The sequence below is a fragment of the Poecilia formosa genome, unplaced genomic scaffold, assembly GCF_000485575.1.
Source record: "Poecilia formosa unplaced genomic scaffold, Poecilia_formosa-5.1.2 Scaffold282, whole genome shotgun sequence".
Taxonomy (NCBI): Eukaryota; Metazoa; Chordata; class Actinopteri; order Cyprinodontiformes; family Poeciliidae; genus Poecilia; species Poecilia formosa.
The window spans coordinates 31,662-53,250 of record NW_006800221.1 but is presented as its reverse complement, the minus strand read 5'-3'; the positions used below and the strand labels follow the sequence as shown (position 1 = coordinate 53,250).

At 38.3% G+C, this 21,589-nt stretch overlaps 2 protein-coding genes across 4 annotated transcripts; one reads left to right on the top strand and one right to left on the bottom strand.

Moving 5' to 3' along the window:
* Nucleotides 1–186: 186 nt before the first annotated feature.
* rpl37 (ribosomal protein L37) lies at nucleotides 187–3,032 on the bottom strand. Its single transcript, XM_007571511.2, has 4 exons — nucleotides 2,928–3,032; nucleotides 2,130–2,265; nucleotides 1,906–1,990; nucleotides 187–297 (listed from the first exon to the last, which is right to left on the bottom strand). Exons 1-4 carry the CDS (start codon nucleotides 2,928–2,930, stop codon nucleotides 228–230), a joined length of 294 nt encoding a protein of 97 aa, XP_007571573.1. The 5' UTR covers nucleotides 2,931–3,032; the 3' UTR covers nucleotides 187–227.
* Nucleotides 3,033–5,442: 2,410 nt separating this feature from the next.
* On the top strand, nucleotides 5,443–20,205 carry st8sia5 (ST8 alpha-N-acetyl-neuraminide alpha-2,8-sialyltransferase 5). Of its 3 annotated transcripts, XM_016681458.1 has the most exons (9): nucleotides 5,443–6,311; nucleotides 10,786–10,893; nucleotides 11,204–11,299; nucleotides 14,924–15,016; nucleotides 16,334–16,420; nucleotides 16,888–17,032; nucleotides 17,163–17,275; nucleotides 17,797–17,889; nucleotides 18,533–20,205. In XM_016681458.1, the coding sequence occupies exons 1-9, from the start codon at nucleotides 6,166–6,168 to the stop codon at nucleotides 18,993–18,995; spliced, it is 1,344 nt and encodes a 447-aa protein (XP_016536944.1). In that variant the 5' UTR covers nucleotides 5,443–6,165; the 3' UTR covers nucleotides 18,996–20,205. The 3 variants fall into 3 exon arrangements, with proteins under 3 accessions (XP_016536944.1, XP_007571572.1, XP_016536945.1); XM_007571510.2 differs by lacking the exon at nucleotides 11,204–11,299 and having other exon boundaries at nucleotides 5,451–6,311; XM_016681459.1 differs by lacking the exons at nucleotides 10,786–10,893; nucleotides 11,204–11,299 and having other exon boundaries at nucleotides 5,452–6,311.
* The last annotated feature ends 1,384 nt before the right edge of the window (nucleotides 20,206–21,589 follow it).

Genomic DNA, 21,589 nt, shown 5'->3' with positions numbered 1-21,589 from the left:
AACCACCAGCAGTCTCCTGGAGACATACTTTGTAAACAAATCCAAATAAAGTTAGACTAAATCATAATCTGAAAATCAGATACAACTTGGCCACCCAGAAGCGAACACAAAGTTCTGGCCTCAAACTGGTCCACCCCATGCTCATCGGCCCCCAGATAAAAGTGGAAAAAGACACGACACCGAAACTCCAATTTATCATCACATTTATTAAACCAAAAATGTGTCATTTAGGATGAGCTGGAGGCAGCCACTGCAGCACGTCTGGGCTTGGGGGTAGTGCCTTCCCGGAAACCATTCCTGCAAAAAAATAATAAAAAAAAAGTTAAAGCATTTAACATTAACTTAAACTCATGATACTGGTTAAATGTATCAGTTTGTAACGGTTGATAATTAAGGACATTAAGGATATTTGTTATTCCTATTTCAAAAAAAAAACACCAGGCAACCTTTTCTATAAAAAAAAGGGGTGATCTTGCTGCAAAACAGCCAACAAGACTGATAAAACATGCTTAAGGTAAATTAACATCTATTTAAGGATGGAACAGAGATCACCAGGATCTAATGTCACAAACTGTCAGGTTCGCCCCGCTCCCATCAGCACAATTAGGTAACGAACAATGAAAATTCAAATAGCTTCATTTCCTTGCAAAAAACAATAATCCTCAATTTTTTGTCAAAAGTATAAAACCATGAATAACTAGTGACATGATTTACACTTAGAAATGTTCCCTCCCAATTTCCTGAACTTAAATGTTTTGTTTTGCCAGACAGCTGAAATATGTAGTCAATATTCTAAAGTTCAATTAGCAGCAAAGATTTTTAACTAAATTCATAAATTACCAACATTTTAAATGAACCAATATACATTTTTAAAAACCTGCAAGATATTTAAAGCAACTAACAATTGTGCATATGAAAATAAAATCTTCTCTAAAGGGAATCCAAAGAAAATAAATGTTCCTGATCTAAATATTGTTTATTTCTCCATCAAAGGTCATGAAGTTCAGCATCAGGTTTTCCCAGTAGTGAATCTTTTTGTCTTAAATGGATAATCAGATTCCCCTTTCCACAAACAGTATGTGGCATTTCTAAGAGTGGAGAGCAAAACACTAAATTATGCTGCTTGTCAAACTATAAATGGAAGTGGGGCTTCTAGATGAAAGGCTGATGTTTTCCATTTATGACTAAAGTAAATAAAATAGATAAATCCTCCTTACAGTCTACCTGTATGATCATTTCCCCTTGGATATTTAGTTTAGAGCCATCTCTAGGTAAACTAAGAAAAACTCCTACATCCACTTAAGGAAACAAATTTGTTTGGTTGAAACCGCTTATATCAAAGTTTTTGCTTAGAACGTTTTCACTAAAACCAAACTCGAAAGACGTAAACAATGTGGTTAGAAATTTTGTCTAATTTCCCAAAATTCTGGTTCAACATTTATAACGAATAAAACCGTGCAACAGTGTCTATTTGTATAAAAGTCTTAACCTTTCTGTGGATTAAAAGTTAGCGGGAGGAATCTTGCTTATATTTCCTGCGGGGAATATCAACAACCCCCAGTGTTTGCAATTGGTTACGATTTGACAGTGTTTCTCTAACCCAACAATTTGTGATGTTAACACAGTCAGTGAAGCTTTTCCTAATATCCAAGTCTCATTGGGCCAACTTTTTTTTTAATCATCATTCATCTTTTTTGTGCATTTCCACACATTCATTAAGATACTTTAACTCCAACTTAAGTGAGGAACACAGAGGAAACTACAGGCACAATGTGTTTAAACACAGGAAACTATGTTTTAACCTGACATTTGTTACTTTTTTTTTTTTCAATAACAAAATCACTTTTGTTTTTTTACTGTGATCTAAACTGAACATGCATTTTTCCTCCCACTTGCACTCCTCACCTGAATCTGCGGTAGACAACCTTCAGGTGCCTCAGACGGCCGGTTCCAGTGGTGTTCCTCCTCTTAGCCTTAGCGCTCCAGTTGTCTAGAATCAAAATAAGATCCTACTTTGTTAAAAAAATAAATAAAAAAAATCCTCGAGATATACAGGAAATACCTATCAAGTGAAGTTTAAGCTAAAACATCCCCAACACGGGACATACAATATATCCTACACAACTTACATTTTCTCTTGCGCTTCTCGGGGTAGCCACACTTGCCGCAGGAAGACTTCTGCAGATGATAGGCCTTGGCTCCACAACGACGGCACAGGGTGTGCGTCTTGTTTCGGCGCTTACCGAATGACGATGTTCCCTTGGTCTGAGGAGGAAGAAGAGATCAGGGAGGTCAGAGTCGTACTCTTTAAAAACTTAAAAGTCGAGTTAAAATCGAGTAATGTCTTGTCTCAGTACAAATAAATGAATCACAGAAAGTCATTGGTTCAGACATTTGTTTGGTAACATCATTGACAAGACTTTACCACGCACACATAGTTGGTTGTGATTCAACACCAACCTCAAATGGCTTATTTATAATAATAGCAAGCGTCAGTCTCTTCTATAAACAGGGGTCTAGTAACCAATTTTCACAAACTTGTACGGGCAATGAATTAAGGGCTTACTAAAGTAAACACTCGACACAAATGAATAGCCACGCCATAGGTTAGTTTAACACATGCTTAGTATTTATACAAAACTCTTTAAAATGAATTAAGAACCGCAAAGTAAGTTATTCCACGTCGTTCTTCTTAACTTAATCTCGTTTCAGGTACTGCAGACTTGACGCTAACGCTAGCGAACAATGCTACTAAGATGCTGCGGAAACGTATTATAATTTCATAAAACGATTAGATTTTTCTTATAAATACTTTAACTAAAAGGTGCCGCTACTTATAAGCCATCAGAAAAGTGTCAGTTTGTCTCAAATAAACGTTTGATTAAGCAGATGTTAAAAGATTTCTCTTTATCAGCGTTGCTTCTCACCATTTTCGCCCAGTGGCTGTGGGAAAAGAGACCGGAAGAGGAGCCGGTACGGCATCAAATCACATCCGTGCTACGTCCGGGGGTAGCAGAGAAATGAGTCCGTCTTGCTACTTGGAGGGAGAAAAAAAATCCTCCATAAGTAATCAAAAATAGGGTTTTAACCCTTGTGTTTAGAAATGGGGTGCAACCGACCCTACACACGTAAAACTTGTATCATTTGCTACAGTCCTCTTCGTTTGCCTCAGTCCTCGCACGCACATTGTTTAATTAAACAACAACGTTGTTTATGTGTTGTAAAGCCTTTTGCAGGAGCCAATGAAGATCTACATGCATTTATTTGCATAATTCATATGTGTGCTATAAAACACGTACCAACAAATACAGAAAATTGGCTAATTCACGTTTTACACCACAGAAAATGTAATATCAAATCCTATTTGGTGGATCTACAATAAAAATAAAATAAAGAAAAAACCACACACTACATAGACGTCGCAGCAACTTCTTTTATTAAACAAATGTCTTAAACTCAAGTAACTTCTATGACATTATATAATGTTAACAGTAACAGTAAAGATAAATATAGAGAAATAAATACATAAAATACATTTTTGAAAATTTGAGTAAATGAAATATGTTTCTAAGTGGCTCAAATTAGATATGGGCCAGATCTGAGTGTTCACATTTACAGTAAATGTGAACACTCAGATCTTTGGAACCTTAACCCCACAAAATACATAAATAAATAGATCAATCAATCAATCAATCAATCAATCAATCAATCAATCAATCAATCAATCAATCAATCAATCAATCAGATATGGAACATAGCCTGGATGTATACTTTTGTTGTACATTTTAGTTTTTTGTGTGTGTATGAATGTTTAACATATACTTACTTTATGCTCGAAATAAAAACATGAGTAAGCTTTTGCCCCTCAACACTAAGGCCAAATATGGCGACATTGTAGGTTTCATTTATGCTTTTTTTAAAATCTCTGTTCCTATCATATTGTTGGTTGTACTTTAAATGTTTATTCCCATTTATTTTGTGATATTTGTGTGTTTGTTTCAAGATGTGTGTGTGTGTGTGGAGGGGTCTAGGGTCGGGAAGTGAGCTCAAGATATTGAAAAAAAATTGTTTGGAGAATTTTTCAAAAATTCTGTGATATACTGACTTTCACTTAACTAACAGTTTATCTTTTTTATAAATCAGCAACCTCACAGTCTACTTCATGAATGCCCTTTGCTACTTCATGCTTATGTTATAAATCACTGGCAACATTTTCAAAGAACTTTTAAGTGAATAAAATAAGATATGACAGACAAGATTTGAAATAGTTTGCATTGCTGTGGGGATTGCTTATTTATTGATCAGATCAGATAATTTCTTGATCAGGGTAAGGTTGAACTTTGTTTTGGTCTGGATTTTAAAGGTGTTTGACTCACTAACCATAATGCTTTTAGTCAAAACTGATCAAGCATAATTTTTTTAGAGCAAAGTTTAGAGTGATGTAAATTCTATCTTTTGAATTGTGAACAATATGTTGTCATAAGTGGCAATAAATCATTGTAAATAAAAAAATTACAGGTGTACTTGTAAGGTTCAAGTCTTAGTCCACTTATTTTTAACTTATATGAAAATTAATTATAATTTTTAATATCTTAATCCAGGTTTTTGAATGTATTTTGAGAACAGGTAAGGACATTGCACCAGTTTTAACACAACTGAATTTGCTGGGGCACGGTTTGAAAGACATGCCTCTCAGTAACTGCAAGTAAAAATGTTAATTTATTTCCCTTCCATGGTCACACCTTGTAAAACAATAAAATACAAATAAAATCCAAAGGACAATGAGGAATTATCACACAAATCTAAAAATATTGAGCCAGTCAGTCAATCAATTAATCCGGCTTTACTTACAAAGCAATTCTACAACACGGGAAAAAGGCAACTCACAATGATTTACAGACGAGGTATGTCTTACAATCATGTTGGATTCTCATTTAAATTTGACAAACATATCAGGATGTAAAGCAGTCGCAAAAGTGAACGTGCATACTTTTAGACTAATTAAAGAGTCTAGAATTTCATGCCTTCACTGTTTTCTTATTTAATTTACGTTGTTAATGTCCGTAGAAAATGCTCCTGATTGTGATTTCAAAAGCAGAATGAAGGTTTGATGTACATCCACAGTCTTTTAAAGAACATGGGTTCAGTGTAGAACCGTTGAAATCACTGAATATTGTTCTACACTACATTGTTTAGATTCTGAACAGCAGCTGACCTGACACCATTCAGTCCACAGGAGTGTAGCATGGCTTGTAATTGGGGCAGCACAAATTGATTTTTATGCTGCCCCCTGTCACAATGGCATCCTGGGCAGTGAGCCATTGCCGGTGGAGGAAGGAGGCTGTAAAATCTTTATATTTAGCATCATCCCTGGTGCCCTTTATAGCTTGCAATCAAGCTCACATCGTACCAGGACAGTTTGGGAGCAGCCTCTCCACAATTCCCTGCACCCTCGTGTGACCTAGATAGTCGAAGATGTTGTGAGTGCGCCGGTGCATCCTTGAATAGCAGTCCATGACCTTGGGCTTTCGCTGAGTAAGGACCATGTGAGAGGAGCGCGGCGCGCTCCCGTCGGCCTGGCTGAGAAAAGGCGCATCCTCCCTTTTTTCATTGCAGTCACGTCTCCTTGCACAGATTTGAGATGAGGCACAAAGGGATGTGAATGTATCCTGTCAATATTATGTCAGCAGATTAGTGTTAGCCAACAGGAGGATGAAGCCTCACATCGTATTTTGCGTATCCCTCCAAATTTAACCCTTCGGGGAGGGGGGTTTCTCCGCTATTCTCCACAACCTGCGATGCCTACATCGGACCGAGCGACTGCACCTCGTTGAGATCAAGAACCAGGCGCACCTTCAGAACCCTTTGATGATTCTTCATCAGACCACCTTTGCGTAACGAGTGAAACCACAGATTTTTTGGGGGGTGCTGGGTGGGGAAGGCGTGGGGAAATCGGATGTGTTTGCAGAAACCATCAGATCTGTTAGTGAATTAGATGATGCTTTCCATCCATCAACAATGATGCTCTGGATTGAGAGCGGACAAACGGCGTAGAAAGGTGGCGGACAATGTCCAGCTCAGCTCAGCGGGTATTGAGGCACCTGTGATCCTGGTTCTGGATGCGGCGCAGAGAGACACCTACCCGGGTGTCACCGTCAGCTCTGGATGCTGCGCCGAAGGATGGCATACACCGACCCGTCGTCGGGCAAAGATATACTCGGCAGTAGATCCCTGTGTTTCATATTTATTTGCGCATTTGGACTCGTCACGCTTTTACAACAGATTCTTTATGGGAAAAACTACATCAAGAGGTAAGTATTGATCTCCTCCTCCAATTAGTATCTCGCTTGTAATACAAGGATAAAATAATCAGCTCTAAAAAAAAAAAAGCATGCTTTCATAGTCATTTTCATACTGGTGAATAGTTTAGTAATGATAGACATAATATGCATGATAAAATAAAGAAAATTACTCATTCTAAATGCAAGTGTTTTGAATTGAACTACACATTGAGAAGCAGGGGTAAACAAGCATTAGATGGCCTATTAGAACAATAGCAACTAACCATCCATCTTTTTTTTCCCAGCAGCATAGAATTTATTTTTTGGTGTTTTCTGAATATTAAGCATCATGAATCATACCATAAACAGCGCTTCAGCTGTATATGGTAATGTTTTCCCTTTGTTTTTGTTTCTTTTTGTTTCTTTTTTTTTTTCCCCAAAAGCCTTTATTTTTCTGTTTCAGCCTTCTTGACTGGTCATAGCCTACATCTTTTAGAGGCATCCGATTCCGACAGTGTAAAAATGAAAGCTACTACGACGGCTGCAGATAGCAGCATGTTAAAAAGATGATGTGTATTTCTCATTGGTCCACACACAGTCACTGCAGAGCTGTGTCTTTTGGAGCTTTGCAAGATAATGTGAGGAGTCCTCTTTCACGCCCCTTTTATTTATTTATTTTTTCTTTTAAAACCCATTCAACGAGCCATCTTTCCCAAACTCTCAGGAGGTTTCACGCTTTCTGAAAGAATCAGCGTGAGATGAGCAGATGCAGAGAAGCTGGGATGTTAGATCTCTATGCCATTTGCAAAAAAAACAACTCACGAGGAACACCCATTTTTCAGTTCAAGAACAGGACATCTAAATACTTTTCTTCTTGCAGAGAGAGCACATATATGCTTCCTTCAACGCAAACATACATGTGCTGCAGGATGAGCTAAGCCCACCCCTCTCTGTCACCCTGCTGGGCCCAGTCTGATAAAACTCAGTTTGGATTCATGCATCCTGACTCCTCCCAAGAGAGATCCATGAATTCAGAGCCGATGCTCACGCACCTCTCTCCGTCTGTGCCCCCCTCCCCACCAACCACCTAGCCCACCCCCGACTTTACTCCTTGCTTTTTCCACCAAGCCCATATGGGAAAGAGGTGGGAACGAGCTTCACAACGGATTCCAGTGGGATCAGCGGCAGCCATTTTGCTACAGTCTGTCAGCACAAGTGGGGAGACGGTGGGGGAGAGACTGCGAAAGGGTGTGATGAAATGAATGTGATTGCATGAGTGTGCGAAATGCGGAGCGAGGGAGACAAAAGAGAAGCTGCCATCTTAACAGTGTAAACAACAAGGAAGTCTTCCACATGGGTCTGACCACACCCAGCTTCCTCGCCACCTAAACTCAGGCTTCACAAAGAGGATGTCAAATAATCCTGCAAACTGGGCATGTATGCATGCGACACAGAAAGCAATTGGGTGCCTGCAATGCATATCTCAGATGTGTTGTTGCTCTTTGTGCACATCAATCCCAGAGATTTCAAAAGGGCTACTCGGTAACTATACGAGGTCAACCATTAAAGTCAGAGATGAGGCGTGAACATTGTTACACTCAATAAATCTGGCCCTGTAGTTTCTGCAGCGCTGTGTCCCCATGAATCAGCTCTCCGCCTGCATTCCCCAACATCAGGTTATGAGGAAAGACGGACTGTGAAAACAGCAGAGCTACAGGTAGCTTATTTTGATCCCTGCGAGTGACATACTTCTGCAAAGGAAGACAGTGGTGACATCTAAAAATACTCTGTCAGGAGGATTAGAGCAAACGCCACAGGTTGGGAAGAGGCCGGTGTGAAACCGTCCAAACACGACGAGTGGGTGTAAGCAGATTTGACTGCTTCTAGAGATGATCCATTTTAAAGAGTTTATTGTGTCAGAATTCATTCAGTCTATTCTGTCTGAAAGAAGAGTTTGTGGTTAGAAATGTGAGTCGGACTATCGGCTAAAAACTTTCAGCTTCAGTGAATATAAAACAACAAGCATTGGGGTGGATAAGTTTGAATTTATTGTAGGTTGTCTTAAATTAACTGAAAGTCATTCGTAATAGCTTAAATATATAAATACATCTATTTGGATTAATGTCAAAGTGCAGCTCTTTTTAGGAATGAACGCAGCTTATCGATTCATATGCAGATGTTTTATCATCATTGGAGATGCTGCAATTTTGTTCTCATTTGACCAAATCTTTCTCCGAGACTTTTGGGTTGTTTTTACATTCAGCTCCAAATTTTAGTCACCCTTGAAGAGCTTTGGAGTAGGATATGTTTGGTTTAAAAAATGTGTGTGGTTGGGGTGCATGCAACAAATATCAGTGAGGGTGTATGTCTACGGTGGAGCTTGTTAATATAATTAGAGACAATCTAAAATAAATTCAAAGTTGTGCACCCATTTCTTGTTTTTAAAAATCCTTAAAGTTGTTCGCTGGATAAGCAGTCCACCCTGAAAAGGAAGGATCCAAATCTAGTTCAACACCCCAAATGTTTTTGGAATCTAATTTTACTATGCCACAATGGCTACAAAACTAACAAAAACATTGAATCTTTATATTTCAAGAAAGGGGTCTACTGAATTTGTGGCCCTGTTTCTTGCGAAACAAAACATTTAATGATACAGCCAATAAATAATTAAGATTTTGTCTGACTCTGTTTTGATGTATTGCCCAGGCAGAATGTGTGCTGTGGTAAGACGCCGCATTCTGTCTTGACTCGTTTGTAAGGTGATATAGACCAGCTGCAGCAAAGAAAGAGACTATGTGCAAACAGAGGGTACATGCATGACTGTTTGGGGTTTGAAACATTTGGGACCACTTGAGCAGTTTTGTTGTTTCTCTTGTTGACCTCAGTCCCCACTGCATGAAACTGGAGTTATCCTTAATCTTTTGGTTGCGATTCTCTTGAAAGTTACTGCACCTCGACGCTCTCCCAAGGTTTATTCTGGATGATCACAATGCCAGAATTGTGCCTTTTGGGGCTTTACAATAAGAAATTAAAACTCAAGCTAGGAAGGAATTGAATCAATGTTAGCAGATGTTTATTTATAGGGAACATTCATCAAGCAGGTTTAAAGTCCTTCAGAATCTCAGTTTCTTTGCCTGCAGTCTCCTCGGGGTGGAATCAGAGGATGACAAGTGGACAGATCTGTGCTTGTTTGTCTCTTGACACTTGGATTACTGTCTGAACTGAGCACATAATTAAGTGAGCGGCAGCAGATAAATGGTCTAGTCCCCACTTAGATGGGATCTGGTCCAGCTCCCACTGTGGTAAACAGGGTAAATAAAGTTCTCCTCATCGTTGGATTCAAGACATTAGACTAAGAGATTTATGTAATCAGCTTTCAGTAGGCAGGCTTTAGGGGCCTTAATCGTTCTGCTTTGATTAGCTTATGCTCCATTTTATGCACGTTCCTGGCCCCCCCATCCCCCCCCATCAAAAACTCCTCTGATTTGAGGATCTTCACTCCTACCGCTGCTTCACAGAGTGGGACGGAGATGCTGGAGAGGCACTCAGCGAGGCTAAAAGCGCCTGCAGAATGGCATTGACACAAGTCCCCCATGATGAACGCTCACTCACATAATGCATCCAGAGAGGCTCTTAGGGTTCACTCTCCCCCTCTGAAATTAGCTCAGCGCCCACGGGGCACTCACAGAAATGACTCACATGTACACTTGCATGACTGTCAGTCGCATATTAAAAGTTTTACACCCCGTCGTGCTTGGACAGGTGGAATGTGTTTGTTCAAAAATACTGGGTTTCAACTAGAATATCTCCCTAAAATCTAATACTTTTAAACTAGAAACCAAATTTTTAGTCACAAAAAAATATATAAAAAATTAGCACCAATAGTTAAACTGATGTTCTCTTTACATCCTCTTTACAAGTAACAAGCTTTACAAGTAACATAAAGATGCCAATTTAGACCACATTCACATGTGGTCTAAATTGGCATCTTTATGTTGTTGGCTTTAAATTGGCAAGGGACTTGGCAAATCTGTTGGCATCAGTCCCTCAGATGCAATTTGACATTAGCAGTAACTTGAAGCTGATTATTGTTTCTCGCTTTAAAGCACATTGCCTTTTAGTACATCCGCCTACGAGTCTAACCCTCCTGCAAGTCCACGTTGAACAGCAAAATTTCTAAGTCTCTCTCAGATTTAGGGAAACAGCCCAGCAGAGCATGAACTAACTACTCAAATCGTGGTGTCGTCAGCAAAAAGTATCATTTTAAACCATGTTTGGTGTCATACTCTGTTTTCTTAAACCTGTGCATAACTGAGGGTGTGAATGTTCAATTTTGAGATTCATGAGTGGATACATGGAGTGGGTTGTCTGTTTGTGTGTGTGTGTGTGTGTGTGTGTGTGTGCGTGTATGTGTGTGTGTTTGTCTGTATGTATGTACGTATGTATGTATGCACAGAACAAGGACTAAATAAATACCAAATAAACTGACTGATTTTTTTACTAGTGCACAACAGTTTAGCCGAGTCAAAGGGGACGAGACCGGAAATTGGACCGGCCCCGTTAATTTCTTCGATGACGGATCTCTGAAGCCTGCCAGAAATGGAAGGAAAAGGTACCTTTCCATCCTGACTAACTACACAATATCTCTATTAAAAAAATAAAAAATAAAAAGAATGAGTATGTGTGTGTGAGAAAGAGAAAGATAGAACTGATTATAGAGACGACCCAGGCCAGCATGTGTGGACTGGGAGATGCCCGTGAGTCTCCTCAGAGACTGTAGAAAGAGCACAAGCATCAGCAGCAGCAGCACTTTTTTTTTTTCTTACTTTTGTTGAAAATCTGCAGGTTGAGGAAGTTGGCAGGGGGTGGTGATGGTACAGGACAACATTTAACTCTAACTTGACCTGTCTGCATGTTGACAGATGTTTCCGTCAGAATATTCAGCCAGATTCACAGATCTCCGTAATAGTCACACCCTGCCTAGCTGATATTAAGAAGAAAAAAAAACGCTCTCAAAGGTAGGCCTGTTTGAAGGCATTTTCTAGTCTTTTTTTTCACAGAAACCCAAGAATGCTTCTTTCTTTGTCATTAGTTTGAAAGGTATAAACTCTCATATTTTTCAGTGGTGGTTGCACTTAAGATTTGCTCTTGCATGCCGTCTAACCCCGTCGACCACCCACCTCCCTCTCTCTCCCCCAAACCTCCTTCCACCCTCCGACGCTGGCTGAGCCACCGTCTCCTGTTGATGTTCTGGCTTCTCCTTGTCCCTTTGTGTCCCCATCCAGCACCCATCTCCAAATGCCTCCTCCTTCCCCCAAACCTGTGTGTCATGTGTTTCTGCACAGCTTTCTGTGTGTATGCCATGTAACGTATAGCGTGAACACTCTGCTCCTTCTATCTCCCCTTCTCACATCTGCATTGTCTCTCTCTGCGACCTGGACTTACTCCCTCCTATTATACTTTCCTGCTGTTACAAGAAGACAGGAAGTCCCTCCCACCCCCCTCCACCCTTTCAAATATCCAAGTCTTCATAACTGTTGTCAATATCTGAGGTAAAATGCTGGATTGGTCAATCCTAGACGCCTTACGAGATGAAGTTCATCTCGTCAAATTAATTACTTGATGTCTTGCTTTTAGACATGAACGGAGCACACTTGCAAAGGTTTCCATCATCTTAGCTAAAACAAAACAACCAAAAGAAATTGATAGCTGGGTTTACTACGTCAAGTCTGTTACACATACCCGGAATAACCTCAGAAATACACTGCATCATCAGGTGGATGTAGACAACCAGTTTTATCACTCCTTTTTTGTTCAGCTCCATCCCAGCATCTTGTTCCTTTTATGCATCACTTTCGTTGTATTGCTTGTTGTATTTTGTTTGTTTCATATCCTTTAAATCGCTCAACTCAATTACTTCCAAAGGCACAGGTAATATGTTTACTTTTCCATCTTTCAAAATCCATTGTCCCATTTAGTATTTAACAAATGCCATCACTTATTTGAACAAACTGACGTTGTTGCTGCTAAATCCCGCCTATCCCCAACTGCTTTGCATGTAGTAACAGCATATAGTAATTGATCATTGTAAAATGCATTCTGTGCATTGACTTATGAAGGGAACATTTCCTATGAAATGATTCAAATCTTATACTAACCTTTTATCTTTGGTTCATGATTAATAACCATTAGCAAGACAGTTATGCAAGCCTTGGCTTATTTTTTCTTCTGCCTTTAGATTATATTTATGTCTCTGTCTAATATCAGTGCAGCTTTTTAATTTATTGGAACTGTTTTGAATATGCATGCAAGTTGAAAGAAACCAATCAAATTTTATTCTTAGCCTTGTTTTTATGAATAAGCAGGTCAGTCTCGTAATTATTTTGGATACTAAAGGCTTAGCAATTCTCCAAGGAATAAAATTGTCTGCAGGCATTTTGTATATTGACAATTTGGTTGTGGAAACAAGTTTTCTTATTGGAAATAAAGGACATTAAAATAGTTTATTTTAACCCTGCGACTACCGACCAACCCACGCTGCCTCCAAAACATGCACAACACTTAAAATAACAATATATTTCAACACATTTGAGAAATTAATACATGCAATACCGCTTAACATTGCAAAGTGAAATAATAATGACACAGCCAATATCAAACATAATGATTATAGATTAAGTGGGACACCCACAGGAATTGGCATGATGGAAGAAATTTTATTAATTTATTGATTTATTTGGTAGGAGAAAACCCTCCTATAATCAAATCAAATCAAATCAAATTTTATTTGTATAGCACATTTCATCAGCAAGGCATTTCAAAGTGCTTTACATCATTAAACACAAAAACACAGAGTCATGCAACATTGTCTACTATGACTTGACTGAAGTCTTCCTGGAGAGCTTTCTATCACAGAGTGCGTTTTGCACTGCGCCCGTAATCTAAAGCCACAACCACAAATTTTGACATCACTGGCTTTCCATATAGTACCATTCATGAAAGCACTGGATCTCTGTCCCCAGGCTTGCAATAAAAAATGCAGACACTTACTTCTGCATGCACATTAACACCCTTGGAAAGTTCCATCATGTTATTATGCAAAAACTTTTTTGGGTGTTAGAAGTTAGGAACTTTCAGCACCTTTTTCATATCTCTGGAAGACAGCGCCTCTTCTCCACTGGTGGCTTTATTGCAGGTGTTGCAGATTACTGAGAAAAAAAAACAACTAAACAACAAAAACGGTAAAAGACAACGCGTGCATGTAGTTTCACCATATAGGGCCCATATTGGTGAGACCAAGCCAGTATGCAATTTGTATGCAGTGGAAATGTTTGTACAGGGCATGCATGCTTTCATTTGTATTTAGAAAAAAAAAATTTAGATGTGTTCTTATTTTTAGTGTATTTTAGACAAAATATGTGGAATTGTACAGATGGCAAAAATAGGCACAATAAGGTCCTTCAAAATTGTAGGATAAAAAAAAATCTGTAACACTGCCAGACTTTAAAGATAATGAATAATCAAGCTGATTTAAGAGTACAGAATAGACATGTAGGAAAACAATTACAAATTGAAATAATTGCTTGACATGCAACACACTTTAGAGACTTTAGCAAGATGCAGTTTAGAAATTTTTATTTATTTTTTCAGGAAAAATTTCTATTAGCTGAATAAAAATGCCAAAAGCACTCTAAACACAGTAGAGACGGTTCATACCTCCTCCTGTTTTCCCTCTCTGACTCCAGACACAGTCATATAATTTCAGGCTGACTTATACTGATCACATATTCAAAAATACTCAGCCTGTTGATTTTTAATTAAATCAGTTTGAAGTCCACAACTAAGCTAAATTATTCAGATTTTTAATGCATAAAAAGGATGACAATTTTTTTGTTGCAAATGTTCTGGTTATTGTAAGCATCTCAGTGCAGTGATTTATGTATTTCTGAAGTAATTTGCCAGCTTATAGTGTTTCATATTATGATCCCTTGTTTGCATGACCAGTTGTTTCTGTGTATATGTCTCCAGTGGTATATAATCATGAATTATAGTTAAAATTCCCTCTTATTTTCAGTGTTAGTTACTGTGTATTGTGATAAAAAAACAAAACAAAAAAAACACACAAACACTCATGCTCATATTCACCAGACATTACAGTGTAACCATTCCCCCATTTTAACCTGATAAGCTTGAATCAACACCTTTTTCTTTTCAAATGCTCTTTTATATGAGGAAAAAAACACATTAGAACCCCAAAATACCAGTTTAACGCCGTGCTAGTGTCATTATACCTAGTTTGACAAGTGAAAATATAAGAGGTTTAATATTTCCTATCGCATTGGTTTAGTCTAAGATGTTACAGAATCTGGTGCAAGTGTCCATTAACCAGAATACTCCTGTCCTGTTTGTGATGCAAAAAAAATCAGTTGCATCACTTCTCTCATTATTTCATCCCAAAGTGCTACCTGTACTCTTATATTTCATAAGCTCAAACCGTAGACATGCTGTGGCAAGTAATAGAGTGTTTATTTTACTGCTCATTTGTGCACATTGTAGCTAACTAAAACAGTTTGCTATCAATCTGTTGATTCTCTTGTGTGCCAGCTGCTGCGGGCAGAGGATGACTGTGTTTATCCCTCCAGGTATCTGGAAAATTATGACGGCTCTTTTGAATTCAACTCCACGGCTTGCAGGGAGCTCAGACAGGAGATTATGGATGTCAAAGTCCTGACGATGTGAGTGTTTGTTCATGACGACGCCGATGTTCACACTGGACTATTATCACTCATCTGCCAGGAAGGTTTACAGTGACTGGCCTTGATTGTAAAGATGTTGATTTGACTGTAGAATTGTGCATGGCTACTTCCTAACTATTTAAGATCAATACAGATCTGCCTTATTGTATGTTTGCCTGTTTTCACCTTCTGAAGAGAAGCAAAACGCAATAAAACTCACTGTTATGTTAGGCTTTTATACAAGTATTACCAGGAATTTCAGTAAGTGGGGATTGTACTTTGAATGTGCTTGGTGTGAGAAATGAAATGCAACAAAGGTCTTAGTTTGATCCCTGAGCTGAGGAAAGGAATGGATTAAAAGATATATGCTGAGACAGTGAATGAAAAACATAACTGTGTCCCAACTTTTGGATTATTGATAGCAATGACCCCAAGCATAGTGTGCTGAGCCTTCAGAATTACTTCTGTGAAATTGTGAAGTTGTCGCTAAATTAATTTTTTCTAGGCCATGCCAATCAGATTTGGTGTGTCTTGTGTTCACTTTTATTGTTATGTTTTTATATACTATCATTTGCTAATGAGACAAAATACTGCAACAACTCAGAAGGAGCTCTTTCTTGCAAGTATTTCCCTATAATAAATGGAAATAGTTGGAGATGAAAAATAAACCCAGAAGTGTTTGCGTTTACACTTCCAAACATTTTGAGCTTTCTAGCTTTAAAGTAAGCGGATGAATTGCCCTTTTAATTTGTGACTCACCACCAGTCACTCAGCTCTGCAGAGGCCTTGTAACGAGTCATTCATTTGATTCTGGTGTATTGGAAAAAAGGATGCATCTACAAGTTGTCGGATGGTAGCTCTCGAGGACCAAACTAGCTCACCCCTGCTCTCCAGGATGCTATAAATAACATTTACATAATGCATTTGTTTATTGCTCATTCAGCTTCAATGCACGTCTTAATGAGCCCGAGGTGCCAGTTGCAATCTCAGCAGTTTCTTCTCTCTAAAATGAATAGGATTATTATCCACTGACATTTGATGCCAGGCTGTCAAAAGTGTTATCATAGTTATTCTGACTAAAGGCCTTTTCAGCTTCCCTGCTTTCATTCTTATAACGACATGAGTCAGATTCTTCGATAATCACAACAAAGAGGGTGCCTGGAAAAAAAATTGTCTGAAATAGTTTTATCAGTGGCAAATTACCAAGGCAGATTTTTTTTTTTTCCTCTTTGTTTGGGTATTGTCATTTTTAGACTCCCATGCTTAATTGTTGAATATAAACAACCTGCTCCTAAATCTGTGATTTTTGTCCACCAGGGTTAAAACCTCAGAGCTGTTTGAAAGATGGCGAAACCTACAAATCTGCAAGTGGGAGCAAAACAAAGAGGAGGCCAGCAACTTTAAGTAAGCGCCATTCATTTCACTGCAAGAACTGCATTATGAAAATTAATCTTTTCCTTTTCTAATGACATTTGAGTATTTTGGGATTTTGTTCAGCACAAGATGGGTTGTTTTGATAATGTCTTTAAACATTTTCTACTGTTACTTCGAAATAAGATCAGAAAAAAGTATTCAGCTATTTGTGAGCTCTGAACGAGGAAATTGTAGACAAAAAAAATGCTAATAAAGCACACAGGCTATTCTGCTTTTATACCTCCATTCCATCATTGCATATGTGGTTTTATTTTGAAAGCTGCATGAAGATACATGGTTAAAGAAAACAATGTGCCAAAATTGGAAAAATAGTGAAAACACTTTTCATTTCTTCACTTGGAGTCCTGCATAAAGCATTTTTAAATGTGCATGGAAAGATGAAGCACAGTCATCATAGCTGATGTATGTTTACTGATTTCATGTTTTTCCATCCTTAGGATGTCTCTGTCCCGCTGCTGTAACGCTCCATCCTTTTTGTTCACCACCAAGAGAAACACTCCTTCAGGCTCTAAGCTAAGGTATGAGGTGGACACCAGCGGCATCCTTCCCATTACCACGGAGATTTTCAAGATGTTCCCAGATGTGAGTTCATGTTCTCTTCAAGTAGTTTTTGTACCATATGAGATCTTTATTATTATTATTATTATTATTATTATTATTATTATTATTATTATTAATGAAGCTCTTCTATTGTGATTTTTCTGAAATCTAGGATATGCCATTTTCCAAATCCCAGTTCAAAAAATGTGCTGTCATTGGAAATGGTGGCATCATCAAGAACAGCAAATGCGGAAAGGAAATCGATTCAGCCGATTTTGTTTTCAGGTACGCCGGAAATTATGTTTTGGTCTTTTGTTATTTCAGACAGATTAAGATGATTAGCTAGAAACATTTCTGGAGAGATTGAAATAAATTGTTTTACAGGCTAGTATCCTTTTAATCAATCCTTGTTTTCATATGAAAAAAAAAAAAAAATCAAAGTATCCTGAACCATATGCTCTAACTCAAGCTATTTAGTCATCCTGTCATTTTTACCCTGGGTATGTTTTAAAAAAACATAAATATAATGCACAATTTTCATGATTTTAAACCTGCTTACCTTCTATATTAGTTTATTACACCATTTGAACTTGACTGGACATCAGAACAAGACGCCATCAGAGTGAAAATTATATATTTTGATTAGAATTTCTCTTGGTATTTCACATCCTAAAATTTCAGTTCCAGAGAAAGGAAAACATCAGGAAACATCAGTACTGTACAGCTCTTATGAATTCAAAGTAATAATAATAAAAAAAGATAGAAAGCTAAAAGGAAATTCTTTATTTCCCCTCTGTCTCTTACAGATGCAATGTCCCCCCCATCAATGAGAAATACTCAGCAGATGTGGGCACCAAGACAGACCTGGTGACCATAAATCCAAGTATTATTACAGAGAGGTACTGTGAATATTTATGCTAGAAAGACATTAGAGATTTATTTTTTTTTACAACGACCAATGTCAATGTATTTCTATTGGGATTTTATAGAATATATTTTTAATTGCATGTAATTATAAGTCTGAAGTCAAACATTGCATTGATTTAAACTTTACTTATCAATATCTTTACTTATTAACTTTACTTATCAATGAAAAGGGAAACATACCAGTATGTTTGTTTTTTTTAGTATTACAAGGAGAATATTGATCATAGAAGCAGCTAAGAGCCTCGTGGTTTCTTTAGATCATTGGTGTTAAACTGCAGTCTTGCAGCTTTTAGATGCGACCCTTCCCCTACACGCTTGGATTATATGACTTCCTCACTAGCATGCACAGAGCTCTGCTAATGAGCTAATATTGGAGCCAGCTGTGCTGAAAAGTTGCCGACCCTTGATTCGTATTCGAGACCTCTACTGAGCACATTTTTGCCTCAAAATTAGTTTCTACTCTGTGTTGGTTGTTCGCATAAAAACCTAATAAAAGACATCAGAACTTTGTTCACAAAATGTGAAAAAGTTCAAATTGCCTGAAAGCACCTTTGCAGTGCATTGTTTATATTCTTAGCATCCTTTTTTTTTTTTCCTGTTGGATTTCCTGTCCAGATTTCAGAAGCTGGAGAAATGGCGGCGGCCATTTTACGAAGTCCTCCAGAACTACGAGAACTCATCAGTGGTGTTACCTGCCTTTTACAACACCCGCAACACTGACGTGTCTTTCCGAGTCAAGTACATGCTGGACGATTTCGACTCCCAGAGAGGCGTGTTCTTCTTCCACCCGCAGTATCTCCTGAGCGTGCAGCGTTTCTGGGCGGTGCAGGGCGTCCGGGCCAAGCGCCTGAGCAGCGGCCTGATGCTCGTGACGGCCGCCATGGAGCTCTGCGAGGAGGTGCACCTCTACGGTTTCTGGGCGTTCCCCATGAATCCAGCCGGCATCTTTATTACTCACCACTACTACGACAACGTGAAGCCACGGCCAGGCTTCCACGCTATGCCTCATGAAATTTTTAACTTCATCCACATGCACACGCGAGGGATCATCCATGTACATACGGGTCGCTGCACATGATCTTTTGTTTTTTTTTCTTTCTGGTTTTTAAATTAATGTGTTTTGTTTTTGTTAGGATTATGCACTTGGCAATTGGAGTGCACACTTATTCGCTCCGATTAGTTCAACGGTGTGGTGAAGATTTGCTCGCTAGAACACGTTTCTCTTTTTAAAGAGCCTCTGCAGCTGTCATGTCACTGTGGCGATCTCCGAGTCTCTGTCCATAGGATGCTCATGTTCAATATAAAAAGTGATCTTCATAATAGTGTTGTTTCTGTGAAGTTTTTGAAGTGGCCCCGCTGTACAGAGGTGTTGTTTTCTACCGGGTTGCACAGGTGTTTGAGCTGAAAAGGGGCTCCAGTGGGAGTGGCTTCATGCCCCGTCTTTTAACTTTCTCTTGGACAGTCCGTGGGTGTGGCAGCTTAACGTTTGTCAAACAAGCCTATATTAGACTATACAGCAGTAACATCTTCTTGTCTACTTTTGTAACCTCTTTCCTATTCAGCTGTGTGAGTACTTTCAGACTCAGCTAAAAAGGCCTGTTTTCACTGGCCTAGTTGCTCTCTAAGAAAAGAAAAGCACCCCCTTACCCCCAATATTTAAGATGAGACACCAATGTGTTTAATTATTTTTTGGTTTGGGGCAAGAACTTTTACAAAACGAAGCAGCGTGCTGCTACACAACAACCCAGCTGTCAATCTTGTCTTAAGCCATTTTTGCCTTATAGAATATCAAATCCCTCTGGACAATGTGCAACACACCCGCGTGTCCGGCTTATGTACAAATACCTTACAGTGGAATTAAATGTTGGTTTGGCTCTTGAATGAAAGGAAATGTAAGGCTTGATGTAAAAAAAAACAAAAAACAAACAAAAAAAAACAACGTATGTGCCCTTTCTGGCTCACGTTCTGCTGGAATCGTTCTCTGTAAGTTGCATTCATTGCCATGAAATGCTCTGCATGAATTTACTCTATACTTGGCTTTGTGTGTGCCTGCTTTAACGATCACTGGAATATGTTTACACTTAAGCCTCTTCACAGTGCATTGGGAGCTGAAGACAGGAAACACAGAAAGACCAAGTCGGCTGTAGAATATAGTAATAACTGATTAGTCGTGCAAGAATGATGACGGTTGCTGCCCCTGTTTGTTGTAGCACAAAACAATTTCATTTAATGTTATTTTATCTTACTTTGAACTGCATAGATTTGATTGCATTTGTAAAAAAAAAAAATCACACATTTCACTACTGGAAAGCTGTGCTGATTCACACTGGATCTGTTTTGTACTTTTTAAAGATTAGACAAACGTAAATTATTATTTTTGCTTCTCTATTTATGCTCAGCTACAACTTGTTAGTTTATTTTGAGTTTCAACATGTTTATAATTTTCATAGGTTCTTTATGTGCTTAATTCCCACAGATGGCATCAAATATAGACGCCAAAAAAAAGTCTGACAACAATAAGGGATTGACTCAAGACTGGGGGGAAAAAAGGTTACGTTTTGGAAGGAGGTGTATGTTGGTCTATGCGGTACTTCTTAACTCTTGATCATTCTTTATATTGAGTGTTTGTAAATAAACCTGTTTCGAATTTCTCAAATGGCTATTAGTGAATGTGTGTATGAGTTGCCATTCAAAATGACTTAACTATTTCTAGTTTATAGTGTGCCGAGGGTTCACATGTTCTTTAGCACTTAATCTTTCTACATGTAAAATGTGTTGTCTTGTTATCTTGGTCAAAGAATGAAGCCCATAGATTCAAGGATGTTCAGGATGTTTATGAAATTATTTTTCTATATTTCTATTCTATTCTTTTCCCTTCGAAGTTATGCTTGTGTTAGTTTGTCATAAAATCCCAATGAAATGGATGTCATTTTGGGGGTTTTAAAATGAAAAAAAGGAAATGTGATAAAGAAGATAGATAATTTGTTGAAGGGACAAAAAAAATAAATTTAACTTGTTATTGAGAAATTATAGATATAATTATCTGCTAGATATAAGAGAATTACACCTTAAGGTAGGACTCTGCAACTCCAGTCCTCGAGTGCCACTGTCCTGCAACTTTTGGATGCATCCCTGCTCCAACACACCTGAATCAATGGGTTGAATTACCTAGTTGGCATGTCGACAAGTTTTACAAAGGCCTGGTTATTAACCATTCATTTGATTCAGGTGTGCTGGACCTGGAGGGCATCCAAAGAACAGTGGAACATGAGGGCTGGAGTTGCAAAGCCCTTTTTAAGATCGTCCTAGCAAAAAAAAAAGTAAATAGCCTTTTTTCAGAAATATATACAAGTCAGTAGAATACAGATACATGCAAGATCTATCAAAAATATAGAAAGATACAATAAGTGTGGATCAAGCAACGTAATGGAACAATAAAAAAAAAACAGATGAAAAATAAGAATGTGTAAAAGTTTAAATGACTCTAGAGTCTAAGATGTTTTGGTTTAAGACCAACTCTGGGAAGTTATAGGTATGTTTTTACACATAGTAGTTTAATACAGTAATGCAATCTGACCAATCACCCACTTGCTTTGTCCATCCATCTTCTTTACACCCTTGTCCCTTAGTGGGGTCGGGAGGGTTGCTGGTGCCCATCTCCAGCTATCGTTC